The sequence below is a fragment of the Lepisosteus platostomus genome, chromosome 6 (genome assembly GCF_059453375.1).
Source record: "Lepisosteus platostomus isolate fLepPlt1 chromosome 6, fLepPlt1.hap1, whole genome shotgun sequence".
Lineage (NCBI taxonomy): Eukaryota > Metazoa > Chordata > Actinopteri > Semionotiformes > Lepisosteidae > Lepisosteus > Lepisosteus platostomus.
Window position 1 is genome coordinate 16301979 of NC_142616.1, and position 22714 is coordinate 16324692.

Consider the following 22714-nt stretch of genomic DNA (forward strand, 5'->3'; position numbering starts at 1 on the left):
GACTAAGGAGAACACCAGATATTAGAACGTTTCTGAATACAGTGGAAATAATATCCCCAGTCAGAAATGAACTTGCATCAGTCGCTTGAATTTTATTGTAATATTTCCCTAAAATTGCTTTATAGACACACCACAAATATACACAATGAAGTTTATTAATTCATGTTTATTAAGCAGTGCAATTTAACAATATATTGTAATGTCTATAAGATTCTATATTTCATCTGATAGATGTAGAGCCTTTAGTATGCAATAGTGAATTTTCAGAATTCCTGGTTAATTAAGAACAAAAATTAAATACATATTTAAATTCAGTGTATGTCTTAAATGTGATCTGCCCCCTCTGACTGTTAACTTAATAGATTTGTTACTTTTTCATTAGTATGGTACTCTACACTTCTGAGTGTGAAAAGGGATAGGATTTGGGGATTCCGAGTGTAACGTTCGTAGGCCAGTGCAAGGACATGTCCTCTTTTTAAAAGTCATTATTTAAGAGTTCTGAACAGTCTCACTGTTCACTCCCTCACTCACAAGGTCAGAGGAGCAGATCGTTTCAGGTCATTTTAGTTCACTGTAGTTACAGAGGTCTCTCCTGTGTAGCATTTATGACTTGCAAGTAAAACACAAATTATATTTGCAAATTAATTGTATTTGCAGCTCTTAGAAGATCAACTTCAGAGACTTCTGTAACAGATCTTTTCAGGTAATTTCAGTTCAGTGCTGCTTCTCCGAACATTGGGAATGAGCCTCAGGAAATTCAGAGCAGCGTGTTGCTCGCCTCTCACTTGCTCTGCGGACCTGTCCAGTAGGAGCCGCACAGTCACTGGGACGTGTGGAGTCCTACACCGCCTTGAGATCAACAGGAGGAGTCTCCTCTTCCGTCTGCAAGACTTGCAGCACTCTGGCTGTGTAGAACTGGACCACAGCCACAGGACAGAGAAGGGGCGGTGTTCCAAAGAACTACCATAAATAATCACTTTTAAAAAGACGTAGAAGGTTCTTTTCTTGAACGTCCCCTTACATTTGCCACCACAACTTAATTCTCTGTACCCCCAAATCCCCAATATCCCTGCTTTCCCTCGAGAAACACAAGTGTATAGAGTCCTGGCACCCTTTCAAATTGCTAGGCGGTGCAGTCGGTTACAAAATAAAAGTAACTCCGTTATTGAGGCATCGTCATTCCCTGACACTTCCATGGCCCAGTGTACAACACTGGACACACACCTTTGGAAATGTCTGAGAGGACACATTTTGTGGATATCAGAGATGAACGGCTGTTAATAAAGACCCTGCCCTTCACAAGCACTTGAATGTTCATTCAACCTCTGGGCGAAGCCATTTCCAATTGGGGCTCCTTCTGGCCAGTATCTATTAACACAAGTCGCTCCAGTTGTTGGGATGCTGGATGCTGGAATGACAGATGACCCAACTGGTGATGTGCTTGCGTGAGCCTCAGTTAACTGGTGTCATGGGATACCAGCTCTCAGGAGATTACAGCGAACAACAGTCTGCAGCTTTATTTCTTCTGCCAGCTGGAGATAATCAGGGACTTTACCAAGCTCCCTCGGCAACAACAGCACAGCGACAGATATTACAGCAATCTACAGCTAGTCCATATTAGGAGAGCAGGACGAATGACTGGAGACAGTTCATCACATCCTTTTACAGAATACACTTGGTTACAAAACAGATCACAACCCTTCTGCCCTTTCTATTTCCCCATAGGATCCAAGAACAGTCAGTGTAAGACTGCAAGGCTTAAGGAGTTGTTTCAGACCTTGTTCAGGGAAATGAAAATATAATTAATATTAATATATTTAGAGGTTTTGCAGTCTTATTTTCCAATAATAGAAAAACACAGAGAAAGCAGTTAATTAGTACAAGTACACATCTCATTTCATTTCAAGTACACCTGTACCGGGTTCCAACAGCGTCTGAAAGCGATGGTTGAACGGGGATTGATTTCTGTTAAGTTGTGGTACGTGTTGCCAACTAAAGCTCAAACGCTCTCTACAATCTTTGGCTGAACATGCATCTTGTAGGTCAAACTAATGTGTCGTGACTGAGGATGCCTCTTCTTCATGTCTTCGAACAGCTTCCAGTCCATTTCGTCCAGCAGCCAGCCCAGCAGAAGAACATTCTGGATTCTGGGGAGCTGCGCGATGGCCCTCACAAAGGTGATGACCAGACGGGAAGAAGGTTTCATCAGATGAGACACAGGTCTGGAGATGTCCACCTTCACCAGGTTACTCAGGCGCCCCAGACAGTGGAACAATTCCTGCCAGCCTCTTTCTGTGGTGTTGATGCTGTGGTCTATAATGAGTTTATGAAGTCCAAGGAAATGGCCATTTTGGGTTGCCTTTGCTAAAAAATAGATTTATATTTGTTTACTACATGGAATACAGTTGTGGTATTGCAGCTGTAGGTAAGGGCAGCTAATCAAGCATTTTAATTCATTTGAATGTCATTTCCACAAATTAGTTATCTAAATTTGATATAGCATTACCATGAAAATTTAATGCTTAAAATGTTTAAAAACAGTAGTATCAACCAAGATAATGTTTTCCTGATAGATAGGTTTAAACAATATTATTTTTTTAGAATACTAATACTACCATGTTGTTTATATTTCTAATAATAAATCTTCAATTGCATTGAAAAATGAAATGCACTATTGTTAGAAACAGAACTACTGTTTTATTACAACAATCCTAAATCAATAGGATAACAATTCTGGCATGAAGCTTATCAAAAATTAGAAAAAGCTCAATTTTATGATTTCCTATGCCTGATTAAAATAACTAAAAGCACTTACTTTATTTAGATGTTTTGAATGTTTTTTAACAGACATACTGTAGGATGCATCCTAAGCAATGTATTTGAAAAATTACATAGAAAACAAAAAATATGATAAAGTAGAGAATACTGTTTCTGAACCTTCTGGCTGCGTTCTGTGACCCATCCACTTCCTAACCAGAATATCCCACATGGGGTCACAGGGGAGCTGGAGCCTATCCCAGCAAGCAACAGGGGTAGGGCAGGATACACCCTGGATGGCACACCAGTCCATTACAGGGCAGACGCACACACACTCTTGACTTAGGCTAATTAACCTACCAGCATGTGCGTGGAAGCCCACATCAACACAGAGAGAACATACAAATGCCACACAGATAGCATCTTAGGAACTGAACCCAGGGCCCCAGCACTAGCAGGTTTGATTTAGTTATTTTTACACCATTTGAAAATCATACAGTAGGCTTGTCATAACAAGCACTTATTCTGTTGCAGATCTATTCTAAACGTAAAGGATCTTGGTACAACTTACCAAATGTGACAAGACTGTCATCGTTCAAACAGGAGTGCATTCGAAGGGACCTCAAACACGGCAGAGTTTGACAAGCTTTAATAATCATCTCAGCTGCCTCCTTCATGCCTCTTCCAAATGGCAGATGCAAGACTTCAAGGTTTTTAAGTTTCTGCAGAGCACAAGCTGAGAACACAGATAATTAGCAGCACTTACTTTACTCAGCTCTTTTCAGGACGGCCTATCCCTTCAGGACATTCAGTTTCTTTACTATACGTACTGTACAAATATGTGCAAGAGGGGAGTGAGTCAAGACAAACTGGAGGTTCTTGTCTGGACCACATTTCCCAGACTGCTGGGGGGTGTGAGCTGCTGCCCGCTGTCACTTGACCCTTGACCTGCTGGTGGAAGATTATTGGTCAGGTGTCAGATCACAAAGAAGGAAGCTCAAGCTTCCAAAAGTCAGCTGCTTTGTGCCATTTGAAGACAGACGGCAGATCCTCCGTTAGGCTTTGTGCATCTGAGGGACCAAGAGAAAGACACAGAGGACAGAGCTGCAAGGTTCTGGAAGTCTTTAGTATGAAGAGACTCAGGGAAACATTTTTTTTGTGAAGAGTCACAGAGAGAGAGACTAGAGTTAAGAGTTGTTTGGTTCTTTGAGGAGGGCAATTAGCTTAGCTGCCCTCTCCTGATAGTGAGGGACTGAAAAAGAGCTAGGCTTTTACTTTGGAGTTTTTTTTTATTTCCTTGCACTATGAATAAACAGTGCTGTTTCTGAGCCTTATGTCTGTATGTCTGTTTCTCTGCATTAGCCTGTGTTTCAAGACTGTTACAACAAGTCCAATGGACAGTCAAATGTTTTCATCATTTGGTTTTCCATCGCAGGGCACATATAGATGCCAGCTGTAGATACTTAAATGTTTTATAGGCACACATACAATACAATATCTATGCGATGTATTTTAAAGAACTAATAATTCTGTAAACCAAATTCATCCATCCATTTTCTAGCCATGTTATCCAGTACAGGGCTGCGTGGCAGCTGGAGTCTATCCCAGCAAGAAACAGGTGCCTGGCAGATACATCCTGGATGTATCTAGATGTGCACAGATCTATATAACCCAACAGCATGTCTTTGGACTGTGGTAGGAGACCAGAGCATCTGAATGAAACCCACACTAAACCGAAGAGAACATGCAAACTCCCCACAGACAACACCCAGGTCCAGAATTAAACCCAGGGCTCCAGAACTGCTAGTGCAATGACAGGCAATGCCAATGTCCCAGCAATACACCCCAGGGAGCCACCGTGCCACCCATGCAGAGCAAGCAAACTGATTTTAGGTCAACACAATCATGCCCAGCATCTCGAAGAAACTGGAGCTGAACTGCGTATCAACCAATCAATTAGCCTATATTAAAAAAGTCATAGAAATCAAGATCAAATCATAAATACGTTACAGTCTCATTGTCAATAAGACGAGCGGTTCACATGAAAGCTTCAGTAACTCAGCGAGAAGTGCCTGGCCTTTCGCAAGTCAGTTTCCACCTACCGAAAGCTGGCATTACTTCCACAGAGTCAAACACTTCATTACACAGCTTCAGCACTTTCAGATTTGTGAATCTCCCCAGCTGTGCAACTGAGAAAAAAACAAAACTTTACAATTAGCAGAGACTACACTACAACTACAACTCTTACATTTTCTCTTCTATTATGTCCAGAAATAGAATACCCTCTGAACAGTTTGATCTGTGAAAAGGTTGTGCAGGGGAAATAAACCTAAAATCACAATTTATTTTACCTTTATTTACACACTGTAAAATACGTCTTCCAAGTGAAAAACAAATGGTCAGATGCTCTGAACAGTAATTGCGATGAAAATGAAATAGAAACTCTGGCTGGGCATCTTCAGAATGAACAGTGAAATGTGAACCAAAGAGCACAGAAGGAAACTATGAGAGTGCAGAACAAGATACCCGGGCATGTTGTTGAGGATAATGCCCTGGATTCAAGTGTTTCATAGCAAAAGCAGTTAACTACTCTTGCAAGTTACATTCTGTCTTATATTTCTAATTGATTTGGGATGAGCTGTAGACCTTTGTTTTTATTTTGACATTATTTTGTCAGTAATATGTGAAAATGTCTAGGGCAGGGTGACTAGTTTTGATAACCTCTATAAAACCTGCTGGTGTGGATAAGAACTGCTAGAACAACAATCTGGAATGTGATCCATCAGAACATGGCGCAGACTCATTGGCAGAAGGAAACGGCTCACCAAAAGTGCTCAGCTGAGAATCGGTAAACACTATGCAGCCCAGTTTGAGCTCCTGCAGGCTAGCGCAAGGCAGGGCGCCGATGATGCCTTCCAACCCAGGACAGGAGTCACTTTCCAGTACAAAGCTGGACAAGAGTGGGAAATGCGCAAGAAGCCACGCTAAAACAGAAACAAAAAATCGAAAACCACCCATCAGCAGCTTCATACTGTTACTGGTGCAGACGATGACTGGCCACTCCTCCTGAAAACCAGAGCTGCTGGTTCTTTCACCAAGCAGGGCAGTGCAATCACGTTGCAATAATACAGTAGGATCTTTCCCAATAATAATTACTGTATATTGATTTGACTTCGGCATCGTACTTTCCGATATTTTAGTTACTTTTGGTTATTGGTATTAATAATGAAAGTAACTTATACTGTAGTTGGTTACATAATCAAATTTGAAAAATTAAGACCTGGAACGCAGGTTGGGCAGATATTTAAATTCAAGCAGCAACAACATTTGATTTGTTTGGTCACATTAAGTGTTTTGTTTTTAAATATATATTTGTTTTGATTGATTTTTATTTTTAGTTTATTTTCCTAAATGTTTATTCCAATTCAGGGGCACAGGGCAGCTGTCTTGTAGCACTGGGACACTGGGTTCAATTCTGCACCTGGACTGCTGTCTATGTGGAGTTTGTATGTTCACCCCATGTTCATGTGGGTTTCCTCCCACGGTCCAAAGACACTCTGGTAGGTTAATTGTCCTCTGTGAAGATTGGCTCTGGTGTGTGTGTGTTTGTGTCTGTGTCTGAGTCTGATTTACAACGGATTGGCGTCGCATCCAGTCTGATTGGGTCAATCCTGTCTTGCGCCCTTTATTTGCTGGGATAGGCTCTGGCTTCCTCACGACCCTGTACTGTATAAGGCACTTTACAAAATGGATGGATGGATTCACTTAATATTACCCAGAATAGTGTCTTCCTCTTGCATGTTATTAGTCAAGTGCAGCTTCCTTAGGGTAACCACTTTGCTGAATCCAGCTGGTAGGGCACACAAACTTCCTGGAGCTGAAGACAGAACTAATTTCAGTTCTTCCAGTTTTGCAAATTTGTCCATTTGACGGAGTAGTAATTCTGGAACATTAGAAAAGGCAATTTAAATTGTTAAACTATGAATTAGTAAGTCATTACTAAGAAACTAAGAAAAGTTAAATAACAAATACCCTCTGTGGTCCCTTAAGCTATCAATCTCTTATTACTGTGCAGAAATAAACTTTATTACAGGACGATAGTGCTGCATTTATAATAGTAATGCAAACAAGATATAAAAAGTAAAGGAAATGTTCACTACAAAAATGAAACAAAAAACAAATATACTGTAAGTAAACTATCACATAGCATTGATATAATTTGTTTGCACAAAAGCATGATTTGAATTATAGGAGAAAAAATCTTTTTGGAAGTTTACAGTACTCATTTTCATCAATGATACTCATTAGTAAGATTTACTAACACTTTACTATTTCTCATAAACTTAACATTTAACAATGATAAAAAAATATAAGTACCGAAATGTACAGTTTTGTAACACAGGTAACCACACCCCATTTTTCCTCATAAGCATTAAGTCCCTGCTCGAGAATTCTCCATTTGTGGAGACATCAAGCTAACCCTTGCACAAGTAGAAACAACATGCAAGTGCATTTCGAAACAGCTAGATGAGATCCTTCAGTCAAGCCAGGAGGCTCTATTTTACAGAAAGGATGGTGGGAGTGTGCAACGAGCTGCTCAGATGGAAGCTACAGGGAAGCACATTTAAAGTATAGCATAGGAGACAACACTTCACACAAAGGGTGGTGGGAGAGTTTTCTTTCAGGAAACAGCTGGATCCTTGGATCAATTCACTAATAACTACAAAATGAACTGGATGGCTTTCTATGTAGGAAAGGTTCTTTTGACGAAAAGTTATTCCACACTACACTATCTGATATTCTATATCTAACCTACCCCAGAATTACAGGGATTTTTAGCTGCATTTAGAAAATTATACATTATTATTACTAAGATGCTAATTAAGCAGTTTTTCCTCACTGCTGAAAGCACAATGCTAACATGCCTGAGTCTAAAATCATCTGACACAGCATGATGGCAGACTATTCTGTACATTGAACATACTACAGCAGTCTGATTCCCATGGATTCTTATAAACATAAAAACAAATTCTCAAAGTTTTAAATAACTGAAAAGATCTGCATTGTGTTTAAAATTCAGTAGGTACATTTGTTATTGAATGAAGAGAAGCATCCTAATCCCTTCTGAAACAGTCAAGCTGTCCTTGAAAGGGAGTTTCCTGACACTTGATCCGGGCCTGCTGACCACACCATTACAACACCACTGACCTCTTACCTGGAATGTCTGCTTTCGTCCATATCAGAGTTAAGGACCTCAAATTGGGCAGTGAGGCAAGAATTGGCTGCTCTTCTTCACTCATTCGGTTGGAAAACACAAGCAACCCCTTGACCTTTGCTGCATATTTTTCCAGAACAAGATGCAGTTCTTGAACTATTCCTGAACTGTCCAGGACATCCAGAACCACAGAGTCTGAGAGGAAGAACAGCAGGCTCAAGTTTCCCAGCTCTTTCTCCGCCAGTTGTCTCGTCTGCACGATGGTCACGTGCAGAAGGGGGATTTTAAATTCATGTCTGTTGTAAGCTGAACACAGCACATCAATAAACTCCTCAGGTATGGGAGCAGAGAAAAAACCGATTACCCAATTTAACAAATGATTAAACATTCTTTTTTCTGTCCTCAATCTCTCAGGATCACTAAATGAGCCAGCAAGTTCTTGTTCAACAGCTGGTGGTTCTGTTATTTGAAAGCGATCATCTCGCTTTGCATCATCGTTCTCATCAAAAGAGGTAATTTTCTTTGTAATTTGGAGGTGAAAGCTCTTGATCCCCTTAATGCTCTCTGGATACTGACTTATGAAATAAAACAGTCCGTACAATGGAAAGAAGCAAATGAGGAAGGTTTTCCCTTTCATTCCCTCTGTGATTATTGACGAACAGGAGGGTAAATACGGGGAGTCAATCAGCATTCTTAAAACCTGGTCGAAGAGAAAAGTATCTGTAACAGTGATGCGTAAATCTGGGGCGGCATTCATAGCATGCAGGAAAGTATCAATACAAACCCGGATCTCAGGGTGATGAGTATGGAACGCTTTGATTGCCTTGTCAGCATTGAAAGCAGCGTTCTTGTTAATCCTGTCCAGTGTATAGTCCGTGACGATTGTAGCTGCTCTTTCTGACCTTGTAGAGGTGAAGGTAAGGAAATGCAAAAAGCATAAAAAAGTAGCTACAGAATCGATCTCTTCTAAGTATTTCTGACTTTGTTCCCTCTCCTCAGGGACGCTGGAGGTCATGAGCTCGTTCATGCGCACCGCGGCCAGATACTCCTGGAAACAGACGTGAAAGACCCGATACACTGGCTGGATTCTCTGGGCTGTGAGTCTGTTCAGAAGCCCCAGCCTGAGGGCCTCTGGCTCCTTCACTCCCGCCTGGAGAAGGTCAGCCTCTGTGAATTCAAACTGCCCACGGAACTGCCCTCTCAGACAGAGCTCCCCCACGCTGGACACCGTGTCGACGCAGACACCCGTCTGCCCAGCGGAGTCTTTCCTTATGAACTGCAGGTAGCAGTCGAGGAGGCAGATGCTGGTAAACTCTCTGTTGGGGATCTTAATCCTTGACACACAGGCTGCTAACCCAAAGAGGGGGGTCTTGATGATGGGGCAGATGGCAGGGAATGTATTTAATCTTTTGTAAACATCCTCCACTTGGACCATGTTAAAAGACAGCACACTCCGTAAGATGCGAATGGTGCCACGCAGAGGAAAATCTAGGATAGCGATCAGGAGCTCAGCATGCTTCCGGATAAGGTAAAGGCTTTGGGTTCTTACACCAACGATTACTTGGATTTTCCACAAGTGGGTCCGATGAATCAACTCCTCTATCAGCATGGGAAGAGGACTTGCATCCTTCCCAAATTCATCAAGCAGGAACAGGACACGTTCTCGATAATGACGGATCAATTCCTGGAAGGTTGACTCTGAAATACCCAGCTCCTCTTTGAGAAGATGATCCCTAAGTATTTCAGTCACGCTGAGTTTTTCAGGGGCACAGTTCAAGGGAATATAAAACACTAATTCAAATCGCCTCAGAACGGGACACACCCCCTGAGCCCAGAGCATAGCTATCATTTTCAGACAGGCTGTCTTCCCACTCCCTAGCTGGCCCTCTAACACTGTGATGTTTCGCAGGTCTCTCAGCACTTCAGGCAGAGTGACCCGAGCAAGAGGAACGTTCCTGAAGTCCTTCGTCTCCATGACTACCTCCGTGTACAGCAGGCGGATATCAAAAGGAATATGGATATCGGAGAACGGGAAGGACCTGCTGAACTCCTTGGTTGCGTAGGCCTTCTTGAGGAGGAATTGCAGATTCCTGGCTTCCTTCTCCAACATATTTAATTCCAGCCGAGACTCTGAAATAATGATTAAAAAAAAGACAACTGAACCAAGCTTGCATAATGATTCCTTGAATTGCATGTTAATCCTACGAGCTGGTAAGTTCATCAGTCAAATGAAACTGAACTAAACACCGTGCAAGACATTTACAAATGAACTGCAGGAAACGTACTGTATATTTTTCCCAATGCTACTGTCACTAAAGAGTGACACAAAAATGAATAAAGTATAATGAGTGAGTAGAATACAGCTCACAGAGACAAATATATTAGGTTTGACAATATGGGAAGTATTGTCAAATACCAAATAAACTATTTACTACCTGTGGAAGACGATAGGAGAAGCCGGGCAGAAACACCAGTATCTTGATTGAGCTCCTTAAAAAGAGAAGACAGGCATCTCTAAATACACCGGTACACGCTGAAAGACAACTAGTTTCCTAGATTGTTTTCTCAAATGCTAATGTAAAATAAAGCCCTGAAATCACTGATGATATTTGGGAAACATTGTGTTAATATTTCTTTTTCATATCTTCCTTTCATGATATCACTTGATACCTCAAATTTTTCATGCACTTTCACTTCCTGAGTGATAGCTGATGTTTTCTCTAAGATTAGTGATTTACAGTATTTGGTCTTCATGCCTGATGCCCCTAAAATAATGTCTTGGAAAATCCCCCAAATTTCCTGATGCCCTGTTTTCCTGATAGTGATTCTAGCTTCTTTCTTTTTCACCATTTATTATCATTATTTAGCTGGATTTTGCATATGTCTTTGTGTTCCTGTTTTTCATAGAATTTTGCAATGAGTGGGAAGAAAGTTTTCTGATTAAGGTTTTAAGTTTTTAAATCAAGACAGGTTCTCTAATCACTCTCCAATCACTGTGCTGATGGTCGGAACTGGATCTTGTTCCAACCAAGCTTTCAGTTACACACTTGAATCCTTTACTGACTCAGCAATAGGATTAATTCGAAATGACAATGTCTGGTCGCTTTTAACACTTACTCATAAGTAATCTCAAATTCCAAAATTTTGGGTAGAAAAATAAAACTTCTAAAAATACTCCAATGAATCATCGCGTTATTTAAATCAAGGCTTCAGTTAGGTAATTAAGAGGGTGAGGAATTGAAAACAAGCAGCTGGATACTCAGGATTTTTTAATTGTTAGATGTCATCTGCTAATCCTCCCTCCTTTTTCCTCTATAGGTCTTTGATCTCAGTAACTCTCAGGTCTTTTTAGTGCTCCAGCTGATTCTGAGCAATTTTGAAACAGATAGCACTCCAAGGATCAGAGCTGAATAATCAAGACGGAAAGGTGGAAGTTTTAAAAGCTATCCAAACCCTTACCTTTTTGAGGCTAACGGCAGTGTCACTTTGTTGAGGATTTTGACTGATGTTAACAATATATTGGCATCTGAAAGCAGACGTTTATTTGTGTATTAATAACAGAAGGATTAATCTGGAATCTTGTCACCTTATAAAGATATATAAGGGCTTAAAAACCTTGAAAAAATCCTTCCTGAGGAAATTCACTCCCATTACAGATAGATGCAAAAAGATTTACAATTCTATACGTCTAGCTGCTTCCATTCTCAAGCTCACAGACTGATTTGCGCAAAGAAAAATTTGCATCTCTGAAAGTCAAAACTTGTAGAAAATGGCTTATGCTACTCAGTGCTGCAGGACATTAATAACTGCAGTTAGATGTTTTATTACAGGTGTTTGACAGGTTCATTTGAGCGGGGGTAGCAACTTTTATCTATAGATAAAAGGAAATCTCTTTTATCTGTGGAAGAATAACGTACTGTGAGAAGATCTTCTGATGTTCCTGTACTGGATCAGCTCCTTCAGGCCAATGTGAAATCCTCCCACCACACTGAAAACACTGAACAGTTTCCTCTTCACCTACACATACATTTTTAAGTTACATCGACACATCAGAAAGATCTTTACAAGATTGACTTATTTTCTACAGAGACCAGACTGTTGTAACCTGCTGCTGTCTGGTACAGAAGACTGCACTATATCCAGACTTCACCGTGTTTAAAATGTTGAAACGTGTCTCTCAACTTGAATAAAAAAACAAGAGTACAACTCTTCAATTTCAGCATCCACACAGAGGCTCCTGGTTTGTTTTAGGACAGACTTTAAAGCATTTCGTCTTCTCCACAAAACACTAAAGGGTCTAGAGCCCCCTTATTTAAGTGATCCGCTAAAAACATCACATACCAAGCAGAACAGTGGTTCATAGTGGACCCAGGTTTAATATGATCTATGTGCCAAAAAACTCATTAGGGGAAGGAGGGGTGGGGGGCGTCACCACTGGTGCCTGGGACCTCCAGAGGTTTCTTGTCACCCACGGGGGGGGGTTGTTTTCTTCTCTTTCCTGGCCACATGGTCAGGTGCCGTTTACCTGCTATAGCAATCTGTAAGGCACTCTGTGGCATTCTTTTACAAAGGGCTCTAGAGAAAACAAAAGACTGAACGATTGATTTAAAATTACCAGCCACACCAAAATTAAATTTGTCCACTAATTCCGCAACAAAAACACTGATAAAAAGATAAGAACAGCAGACTTTAGAAAAAACAGTTGTGATTATATATGGGATGAGCACACCAGTGTTTCTATTAAAAATAACAAAATTGTTACTAAACTGATATGTATAAAAAGCCTGACATTGGGTGAGCACAGATGCAAGATGTCAGTGTTGGCGTTTTTAGATTTTTAAATTACCATTCTTCACCTGTGTAGAAGAAGCCAGCTTTCGCCAGTTTGGATGGGACTGCAGCTGAGTCGCTTGGCCATTGGAAGTAGGACTCCATTCGAGAGCACTCATTCTCAAATATGCTACGAAGGATCTCTTCTGACGAGGCTGTGGGGACGGAAATGGCCTTGGTGAGCGTATGGTAGCGCAGGGGTGAGCACTGCTGGCACACAACACTGAGCCAGAGGTTCAACTCCTGGGGTACCAAAGACATGCTGGTAGGTGAACTGGATTCTGGGAAAACTGGCCCTGCTGTGAGTGTGCGTCCCCTGTGATGGACTGGGTGTCCAGGGTGTGTGCCTGGGCAGGTCTTGCACCTGTTGCTTGCTGGGATTGGCTCCGGCTCTCCCAAGACCCTGTACTGGCTGAAGCAGTTAAAAAATGGATGGATTGAAATAATTCTAAATCCTGTTGAGTCTGGAATAAAGTTCAGGTTCTCCAGGTAGTCTTTGCTAGACCAGTCATTCTGTACTCACCTTTCCGACTCTGATCTGCTATCTCAGTTTCTTCACTCACTTTGTCGACAAAGTAATGTTTGGCCTATAGTTACATAAAAAGAGTAACAGCATAATTAATGAAAAATAATATTCCTGAACAGGTAGCATCTTCAAACCAAATAAGACGAAGAAACCATGTTAGATTCCAATGAATATCTTACACACTGTTGTGGATTTAAAGGCAAAATTTCAAAAGGGTCAATTTGAAGAGTTCATTTTCACATGACAAACGGACAGCTTTTGACCATCATGGAAAAATGATTGAGATTTGTTATTTTAACATGCTATTTAAATAAATCAAATACTATGATTTCATCCCATATATGATTACCATAGCAGATCAAAATTACATAATATTTTGAAAATACAAAAATATTAAGTAAACTGAAATAAAAAGTAAAACAGTTTGAACCTGAAAACAAAAAATCTTCTGTATTGTGTACCCATACCGTTATTCCGTGGAATCCAACATATGAACGGATATGTTCTAAAATCTCCCTTTCTGAGAGTCTGCTATGGAGGTAGTCACACCTACGAAGAAAAATTATATTTTTCGGCTAGAAAAGAAAATCAACTGAATATTTCTCACTTAATTTTTCATCAGAATCAACACTGCTGACTACTGCACTGTGGAGTTTCCTGGTGGTACAGAATAACATTACTGTTGCATAGCGCTGGGGTTAAGTTGGAGATTGCAGGATGTGAAGCGCAGCTGTTAACCTGGGCTGATGCGTGTTCATTTTTTGGTATCTCTACTTAAATCAGACCTCCTTTGCTGAACCTGGGGCTTTGGCTCACTGAGGCCTTTAAACACACTGACCCTCCAATGTTGCCATCTCCAACTCTAATGTTTTTCTCCTTTTCTGTATGGGACTACAAGGACTTTTTTTATGGAAAACCTCATTCGGACTGGGAGAGATCTTTCTAGTTGTTGGATGTGCTGGATGCCAGTCTCTTATTTTTGTTATCATCAATTGGCAAAAATGTTGTGTCCGTTGCACCTGTCCCAGAACTCGTAATTTCTGTCCTTTTTCTGGAAACTATGACTGTCTATGGATGTTAGCTAGACTTTCAAACAGGAGAAAAGCTTTTGTTCTGATGGGAGATTGGCTTTACTACACTGTAACACAGTAACACAGGTTCTACCATTTTGCTGCCCCTGTGGCTCTTTCCTTGGAACCAAATATAAAAAAGATGGGAACATCACAAACTCTGTTATTTTGGGTACCAGGTCACACATACTGTCTTTTGGGTGTCAGTCCGATTCCTGTCCATTATGTCCTTTATGGAGGATAAGTGCAAAGCTGTTCAGTGATCTCTCAGCTCTAGACAACACATTGTCTCAGTCTCACTGTCACTGTCTCACTGTCTCAGTGTGTCCCACAAACTTCCTCTGGGGTTTTGTAAGTTTTTTTAAGTAGGGCATTTACTGCATGCATCTCATCTCTGAAGGCAGCTGTTTTCTCAAGCTCTTTGTGTAACGTGTTGCACACAGTCACTTTGAAATGAGCCTGTAAGGTGTACAACACATGGGCTCCCAGAGAACAGTGCAATCAAGCTGCCATCAGTCACTACAAATAGACCTCTGTAGTGTCACTCATAGTGTATTGGCAGGTCTGCATTACAGGCTCCCATAAATCCACACAAAGGCTTGATTGATGGCTAAAGAGGTGAGTAACGCGTGTTGTGCTCCTGGAACTCGGTCACACTGAAACGAGCCTGTAACGTGTGCAGCAGTGCTCTCAGGGCCTGAACAAAGTAGTAAAGTACACTCAAGAGTTCTGTAGTGACTAGACACTCATATTGTTTAGGCAGATCTGTTTCAGGCTCCCATCAGTCCACACAAAGGCCATTGTCACAGAGGACTCTGCTCCACTGCAGGCAGGTGCACCAGAGGTGACCGACTCCAGCTTCCAGGTTCCAAGATGTAATGAGGTGGCTGAGCGCTAGTGGAACAGACAAAGTCACTCAAGTACAGTGCGTCCTAGACAGCCATGAATGATGAAATAAGAAGAGGACAAAGTTTTAATCAATATCCAAAATCTGTATAGTAGATATCTTGAAACCTAATATTTGTTTTTTTTCTGAAGCTTGCAGGCATTCAGGGTTCTAGTTTCTTTTGATGCTCAGTGTCAATGGTCACAGACTTTAGAAGTTACACCTCAGCACCTGAAGCGGAGGGCAGGGCAGCACAGGGGGCGCAGGGGTTGGCACTGCTGCTCTGAGCCACTGGAACCCTGAACTGGATAAAGGGGAACTGAAATTGATGCGATGACCTGGAAGTGATTAAAGTGCTATTGGGTGTGCTCTTTCTCCTCCCTGTCGTCAAACACAGCGAATCCGCATCGCTTACTCTGGAAACCACTTGGCGTGCTCCCTCCAGGGGTCACTGGCCACCTCCCAGTCTCCCAGCCGGCCTCCGCAGGAGAAGCACTGCACGTGATCCTTAACACCTGCAGCCACAGAATGAACAGCAAAATCAAGAACACGCGCGACCTCTTCCACGGTCTTATATATAATTATATATTTATTATATTATTATGATTAAATATTGATTACAGTACATTGATTATATAGCTGTATATGTCGTTTTTAAGCCATGTTTTTTACCACGCTCGAATATTCATCTGTCCATATCTTTGGAAGGGAAACACAGAAAGCCTTCAAACCAAATGCATTTTAAAGACCACGACATGTGAAAATGTTCACAGTCTCCACATAAAACTATCAGTGAACTAATTCTCTTTTTTTAAACCTCCGGTTTTTCATCGATGCGTAATTACACACTAACTGGAACCCAGGGGGACCGCTGTGTACACACGTTCACAATGCGAGAAATACTGCTCAATACGACTTCATGTGAAAAACTCGTATATCACCATAGGAAGCATAACAGCATAGCCTCCAATTACCCAGACCACAAAAACAAAGGAATAAAGCTTTGTTTGATTTCTGAAACCCTTTCTTTATGTCCTGTTTTCATTCAGGTAAGGGTCAACTATATACACAATACTGCTGACAGCAGGAAAATTCCTTTACTCAGCAGCGTCTTAAAACCAGCACCCATGGTGGTCAAACCGATTTTTTTTTACACAGAAGACTGACACAGCTTCGTGTTGTGAATCTTTTTCTAAGAAAACATGTGAGCGGGGGAGGTGGACTTGCCCTTATTCTACTTTGAAAATACCTGTGAAACTGGTTCCTTTACAATGTAGTCACACAGAGAGAGAGTGAGAGAGAGTGAGAAATACGATAACTTTGCTCATTAAAGTAGGGCTTTTGGGCACAAGTAAATTTGCGCCCTACCACTGTGTACATACAGTACGAACATGTTGTGAGATTTAGAAATATAAAAATGTCAATATAATGATGATAATATTTGCTATTTTAGTTTTTCAAAGACATTTTTATTTGTTAGAAGAAAACAAATGGCAACAGCTGGGTTTGAACACTTGACCTCAGGATTACAGCTCAGCCACTTAAGCGATCACACCACCAAGGGAGTCATGTGATGAACATAGCTCAATGGAAAGTCTTATACTACTATTTGTGCAACAGTACATGAATATAGTTATACCATTATTAATTTCTTTAGATACGTGATTCCATATTATATTCCCTATTAATCAAATTCTAAAAGTATGCTTCTCTTTACTCCAATATCGAGTGTATTCGCAGAAAAGCTTAAAACTATCACTTTTCTCACAAAGTACTATATATTGTATAAACGGTCAGTAACATCATCAGAGGGAGCAAGGAGCACGTAAAAACGTTTCCGAAATAACCACATGTAAGACTTTGATGCTTAAAATGTTTAGGGAGAAATGGAATACTGGTGTGTATTTTTTCTTTAAAATACCAAGACCAGCAATACACAGTTTACATAATATGTTTATGTTCCTAAATTAATATCGTTTATGACCTTTAGATGCGTTATGCTCCTATTCTTTTTATGCTCAGCTACTAAAATTTCCCTTTAGTGGTAAAATTCCATATAAATATTCAATACTAAGCGGATTAAAACGAGCACAGTAAAGAGATTAAATGATTAAATCTTTCCACAACCAACCAACGCACCACGAGTGCCCCTGTCGGTCATTTTGGCCAGCCAATCACATACCGCGGTAGGGCGCGGTGGCGCATGCGTAGATGCCCACAGTACAGGTTCGTACCGTGCATTTTGAATGGCTGCATCTGTACTTCCAGATTATACCATCTGCATTGGGTCCGGAGCTACGCTTCAAGGGAGCCCTACCCAGAATCAGAAAGCCTGCACAAATGTCCAGCATTCACCTAACACCTCCTGCTCCTTACATCATTCACATCGCCAAACTGTTACCGGGGAACAGACTTCAGTTAACTAAGGAAAGCACGCTGTGAAATAAAGACATTAAAAATAAAACTACTTTAAAACATCCTCTCCCTCGACTACTGAAGAGGGTCTTCCTCTGCATTCTAGGTTCAAATTTACTTCTAATAAATTCAAATCACTAACCTAGAATCAATTCAGGATCTTACCAGTATAGAAAAATCCACAGTCAGACAGCACAGCTGGCTCTGTCTCGCAGTAAAAGGGCCAGTTGCTGAAAGTCCCAAGCCTCTCGCTGTCTTCTGTATAACCTACTGGACCACTGCTTTCAAGACCTTTGACCCGGATGTCGTACTTATTAATGTTTCCCACTTCCAGCCCCTTCTGGAACGCACAGTCCTCCTGGTATTTTTGGTGCAACTGTGTGGGGGTTTGAAAGCTTGCGATAGTGACGACAACCCCACAACAGAAACACTGCACAGCCGATCCATATCCAAAGTAAAAGAACCCAGCACCGGCCAGCTCTTCAGGCGCAAAGGGGGAAAGAGAGGGATAGCTCTCAAACGATTTCAGCCTGGCCAGTTCGCTCCTCATTTTGTAATCATATCCCCGTGTGTTGTCTTTGACAGCTGCTTTCAGACTGCGGCTGTAGAATTCTGAAATCGCTTTCGCACTAAGATTCAAATGAGAAGAGCAACGTAATTCCCAGTCCTCAAGCTCAATTTCAGGATCTGGCTCTTTCCTGGCGTGCTCCATGCTCTAGGAGAAAACAAACAAAAGCATTGTCAGAGAACACTGCTGAATTGAAACTCGACTGCCTATCAATGTGTTAGTCAGAAAACAAAAAAGAAAACAAAAGAATCTGAGTCAGTGATGAAAATGTCACGCAACATTTCCAATTGTGACCACATGTTTTGTTCACTGTGGTAAACTAGAACACTGTTTCGTAATATGAAACTGGACAAGAATCAAAACACCGATAGTAAACAATCATATCACAATCATGCATCCATTTTCTAAACCATATTATCGTGAACAGGGTTTGTGAGGGATGCAGGAGCCTATCCCAGCAAGCAACAGGCACAAGGCAAGATAGACCATGTACATGTCGCCAATCCATCATATTATAGGAAATGAACACAGGGCCCCAGTACTACCATGCGTCCCTTGCTTGCTGGGATAGGCTCCAGTTCCTACGCAACCTTGAATTGGATGATGTGGTTAGAATACGGATGGATGTACAATATAACCATTATTTAAATAATGTACTGTAAATACATTATTTCCACTGCAAATACTAGCTTATGTGCTTCTGCTTATATCCCAGAATTATCATTGTTTCTAACATAAACATTTATCTAAGAACCTTAGGGTCAAGGTCTGAATTCTGTTAGTCTTCTTTTTTGCTGATCACGTGGCAATTTCTAGTTGCTTTATAAGCCAGCTATTGAAAAACACAGTAATTGTCTGTTCTGTCTGACCAGAAAAGCATGGAAATGTCTTTCAAATATGCAGTCCTGAAAGACTGTGACCCAGACAGCTCAGGGCAGTTTTTTTCAACTCTACAGCAATACAAGGACCGAAGAAGAACTTGGACACAAGTAGAAATTGGGTTTTTAAGGGGAAGCCATTCAGTTATTAATCCTGGAAAGGGTGGAGCTCAGAAACCAAAATAAACTGGAGATCAGCACACTCCTGCTGCTAAACCTGCGATTATTAGGATATTACCGCTGTCCTGAGACAGCTACCCTTCGCCTGCAAGGCAGTCGGCTTTCTTGACTTATTGATGAAGGTCTGACGGGACGAGCGAATGACGCCTCCCCCCGTCCTCCAGCTCGCTGACAACACAAAAGCGGAAGAGTCGCTGTGGCTCGTTGGTCTAGGCGTATGATTCTCGCTTCGGGTGCGAGAGGTCCCGGGTTCAAATCCCGGACGAGCCCTTTTCCTCCTCTTCCTCACTCCTGGGAACTGATATCCACATCACCTCGCAGCGTCTGCTTACGGCAAACGATGGAAGGTGACTGATGACTGAAGGAGCCTGGTCAATCCTCATCACGTGGCACAATGACAGCGTGCAGTCAGCTGTCCAAGGCGGAAACCTCGTTGCTCGTTCAAAAGAACCCGTCCTGAAAACTCCTCACCGCTATGTGGTAAATGAGCACCGCGATCGCTTGTTGTCATGCGCCATTACTTGAGAAATGCAGAAGCAAAAACCGCCCTCTCTCAGCCACCGAAACGTGTGCGGGGCTCGCCTTGCGCTCTCTGCGCCTCGCATATTTGCGGAGCTGTCTGCTCTTCTTTCTGTTGAAGTACTCAAAATACTTCACCGTCCTGCAGAGCGTGATGTGCTCGCTGACAGCTTTCAATATTTGAAGGAAAACTACGAGCTTGATGGCTCGAATGGGAATGTTAAGCAATCGTTGATCAAACGCACGTCTTCTAAGGATTCGTGAGAGTATTCTCAGCATTGTTTTCACTCGGATATACTTTTCATTTGCTAAGCTGCCAAATCGGACGAGAAAATGCCGGAGACGCACTCGGTGCAGACTGAGGTGGGGAAGGAGGCGTGGCCCTTCAATACTTGACAGCTGAAGGACGTTGAGCGGAGGAGAACCTATCAGAAGTCGCAGAGGCTAAAGGAGAGCACCTGGCTCCCAGAGCTCCAGACTCGCACCTGGAGGATGCGGGCATCGATCCCGCTACCTCTCGCATGCTAAGCGAGCGCTCTACCATTTGAGCTAATCCCCCTCGCTTCAGGCTTCTCGGCATCATGTCTTACCGCCCGCTGCCCTTGGTCTGCAAGGCAGTCCTTTCAAGTGCGATGAAGACGCACGAATAGACCTTCCTTGCCTATTGTACGAGCTGAACTTTTGTGCTCCTCAATTCAATGCTCTTTCCATCAACTCATCTTGTCTTTTGACGCTTGGGGTTTTGCGCTCCTTTGACTCTCGGCATATCGGGTGACTTGAAACACTGAAGTTGTTGCTTACGGAGTGTGGAACATTGTTTTGCAACTGTCATGACGCTGTGTGAGCCTTTCATCGGCAACAGGGGCAGGCTGACAGCAGCGCCAGCGAAAGTTAGGGCAAATTTGTGGACTTAACTCTGAATGTGAGGGTTATGTAGGAAAGGGGTGCGGCTTTGCTCCTCTCCCGTGTAAAGGTGACGCTTTCCACGTGGTAGGCACGCAGACGTGGTTCTGAGCGAATAGTTGCTGCAAGTGTCTGAAAAGAGCAAGAAAGCGAGTGGCCCTGCCCCGTGTGAGGATCGAACTCACGACTTTCAGATTATGAGACTGACGCGCTACCTACTACGCCAACGAGGCCAGCTGCGGCACTCGGGCCGGAAAGTTTGCCTCACAGGGATTTCAGACGCCTGTTCCCTAATCTTGCGACACCCGCTGCTGGGTGTTGCATTTGCCTTTTGATCTCACCCGAGACTTTGGGGCTTTGTTTCTGTCGCGAGTCTGTCTTTCACAGGTCACCTAGCACAAGTCTCTCTGGCTGAAATGGCCTCTCTGCTTCAGCATCGTGCCCTCACTCAGCCATTAAAAACATCACTCGGACCTCTGACATGCTGCCATGAAGTGTCAAGAGAGAGTGGCGGAGACGCACTTAAGCCAGAGAGAAGATGAAAAGGGGGCGTGGCTGCTAAACGCTCCACACTCTCCTCGCAAGGCGTGATCAGGGGTTAAAGGACACCTTTCGGCACACCGAGCGCTCAGCGTACACCTGGAGGATGCGGGCATCGATCCCGCTACCTCTCGCATGCAAAGCGAGCGCTCTACCATGTGAGCTAATCCCCCTCGCTGTCCCTTCCTCCTCGGCGTCGCCTTGTGCCGCTTGTTCCCCTCTTACCGGGCGCCGTCCACTGCCCTTCGCCTGCAAGGCAGTCGGCTTTCTTGACTTATTGATGAAGGTCTGACGGGACGAGCGAATGACGCCTCCCCCCGCCCTCCAACTCGCTGACAACACAGAAGCGGAAGAGGCGCTGTGGCTCGTTGGTCTAGGCGTATGATTCTCGCTTTGGGTGCGAGAGGTCCCGGGTTCAAATCCCGGACGAGCCCTTTTCCTCTTCTTCCACACTCCTGGGACCTGATATCCACATCACCTCGCAGCGTCTGCTCACGGCAAACGATGGAAGGTGACTGATGACTGAAGGAGCCTGGTCAATCCTCATCACGTGGCACAATGACAGCGTGCAGTCAGCTGTCCAAGGCGGCAACCTCGTTGCTCGTTCAAAAGAACACGTCCTGAAAACTCCTCACCGCTATGTGGTAAATGAGCACCGCGATCGCTTGTCGTCATGCGCCATTACTTGAGAAATGCAGAAGCAAAAACCGCCCTCTCTCAGCCACCGAAACGTGTGCGGGGCTCGCCTTGCGCTCTCTGCGCCTCGCATATTTGTGGGGCTGTCTGCTCTTCTTTCTGTTGAAGTACTCCAAATACTTCACCGTCCTGCAGAGCGTGATGTGCTCGCTGACAGCTTTCAATATTTGAAGGAAAACTACGAGCTTGATGGCTCGAATGTGAATGTTAAGCAATCGTTGATCAAACGCACGTCTTCTAAGGATTCGTGAGAGTATTCTCACCACCGTTTTCACTCGGATATACAGTGCCTTGCGAAAGTATTCGGCCCCCTTGAACTTTTCAACCTTTTGCCACATTTCAGGCTTCAAACATAAAGATATAATTTTTTTTATTTTATGTGAAGAATCACCAACAAGTGGGACACAATTGTGAAGTGGAACGAAATCTATTGGATTTTTGAAACTTTTTTAACTAATAAAAAAATGAAAAGTGGGGCGTGCAAAATTATTCGGCCCCTTTACTTTCAGTGCAGCAAACTCACTCCAGAAGTTCAGCGAGGATCTCTGAATGATCCAATGTTTTCCTAAATGACTGATGGTGATAAATAGAATCCACCTGTGTGTAATCAAGTCTCTGTATAAATGCACCTGCTCTGTGATAGTCTCAAGGTTCTGTTGAAAGCGCAGAGAGCATCATGAAGACCAAGGAACACACCAGGCAGGTCCGTAATACTGTTGTGGAGAAGTTTA

The 22714-nt window shown here is 42.6% G+C and overlaps 1 protein-coding gene and 5 non-coding genes across 7 annotated transcripts; 2 read left to right on the plus strand and 4 right to left on the minus strand.

Annotated features, from left to right (window-relative positions):
• Positions 1-150: 150 nt before the first annotated feature.
• On the minus strand, positions 151-18496 carry LOC148660691 (baculoviral IAP repeat-containing protein 1e-like). Of its 2 annotated transcripts, XM_088638015.1 has the most exons (14): positions 17865-18496; positions 15700-15799; positions 13796-13877; positions 13326-13389; positions 12829-12957; positions 11890-11989; positions 11432-11498; positions 10408-10462; positions 7973-10102; positions 6533-6700; positions 5583-5741; positions 4860-4946; positions 3329-3493; positions 151-2364 (listed from the first exon to the last, which is right to left on the minus strand). In XM_088638015.1, the coding sequence occupies exons 1-14, from the start codon at positions 18409-18411 to the stop codon at positions 2000-2002; spliced, it is 4218 nt and encodes a 1405-aa protein (XP_088494141.1). In that variant the 5' UTR covers positions 18412-18496; the 3' UTR covers positions 151-1999. The 2 variants fall into 2 exon arrangements, with proteins under 2 accessions (XP_088494141.1, XP_088494142.1); XM_088638016.1 differs by lacking the exons at positions 15700-15799; positions 17865-18496 and having other exon boundaries at positions 12819-12957; positions 13796-13873.
• A 1027-nt stretch (positions 18497-19523) lies between these two features.
• Positions 19524-19595, plus strand: trnap-cgg (transfer RNA proline (anticodon CGG)). Its single transcript has one exon. It is a non-coding gene; the product is annotated as a tRNA-Pro (tRNA).
• A 735-nt stretch (positions 19596-20330) lies between these two features.
• trnaa-agc (transfer RNA alanine (anticodon AGC)) lies at positions 20331-20403 on the minus strand. Its single transcript has one exon. It is a non-coding gene; the product is annotated as a tRNA-Ala (tRNA).
• A 504-nt stretch (positions 20404-20907) lies between these two features.
• Positions 20908-20980, minus strand: trnam-cau (transfer RNA methionine (anticodon CAU)). The gene has a single exon. It is a non-coding gene; the product is annotated as a tRNA-Met (tRNA).
• A 407-nt stretch (positions 20981-21387) lies between these two features.
• Positions 21388-21460, minus strand: trnaa-ugc (transfer RNA alanine (anticodon UGC)). The gene has a single exon. It is a non-coding gene; the product is annotated as a tRNA-Ala (tRNA).
• A 189-nt stretch (positions 21461-21649) lies between these two features.
• On the plus strand, positions 21650-21721 carry trnap-ugg (transfer RNA proline (anticodon UGG)). The gene has a single exon. It is a non-coding gene; the product is annotated as a tRNA-Pro (tRNA).
• The last annotated feature ends 993 nt before the right edge of the window (positions 21722-22714 follow it).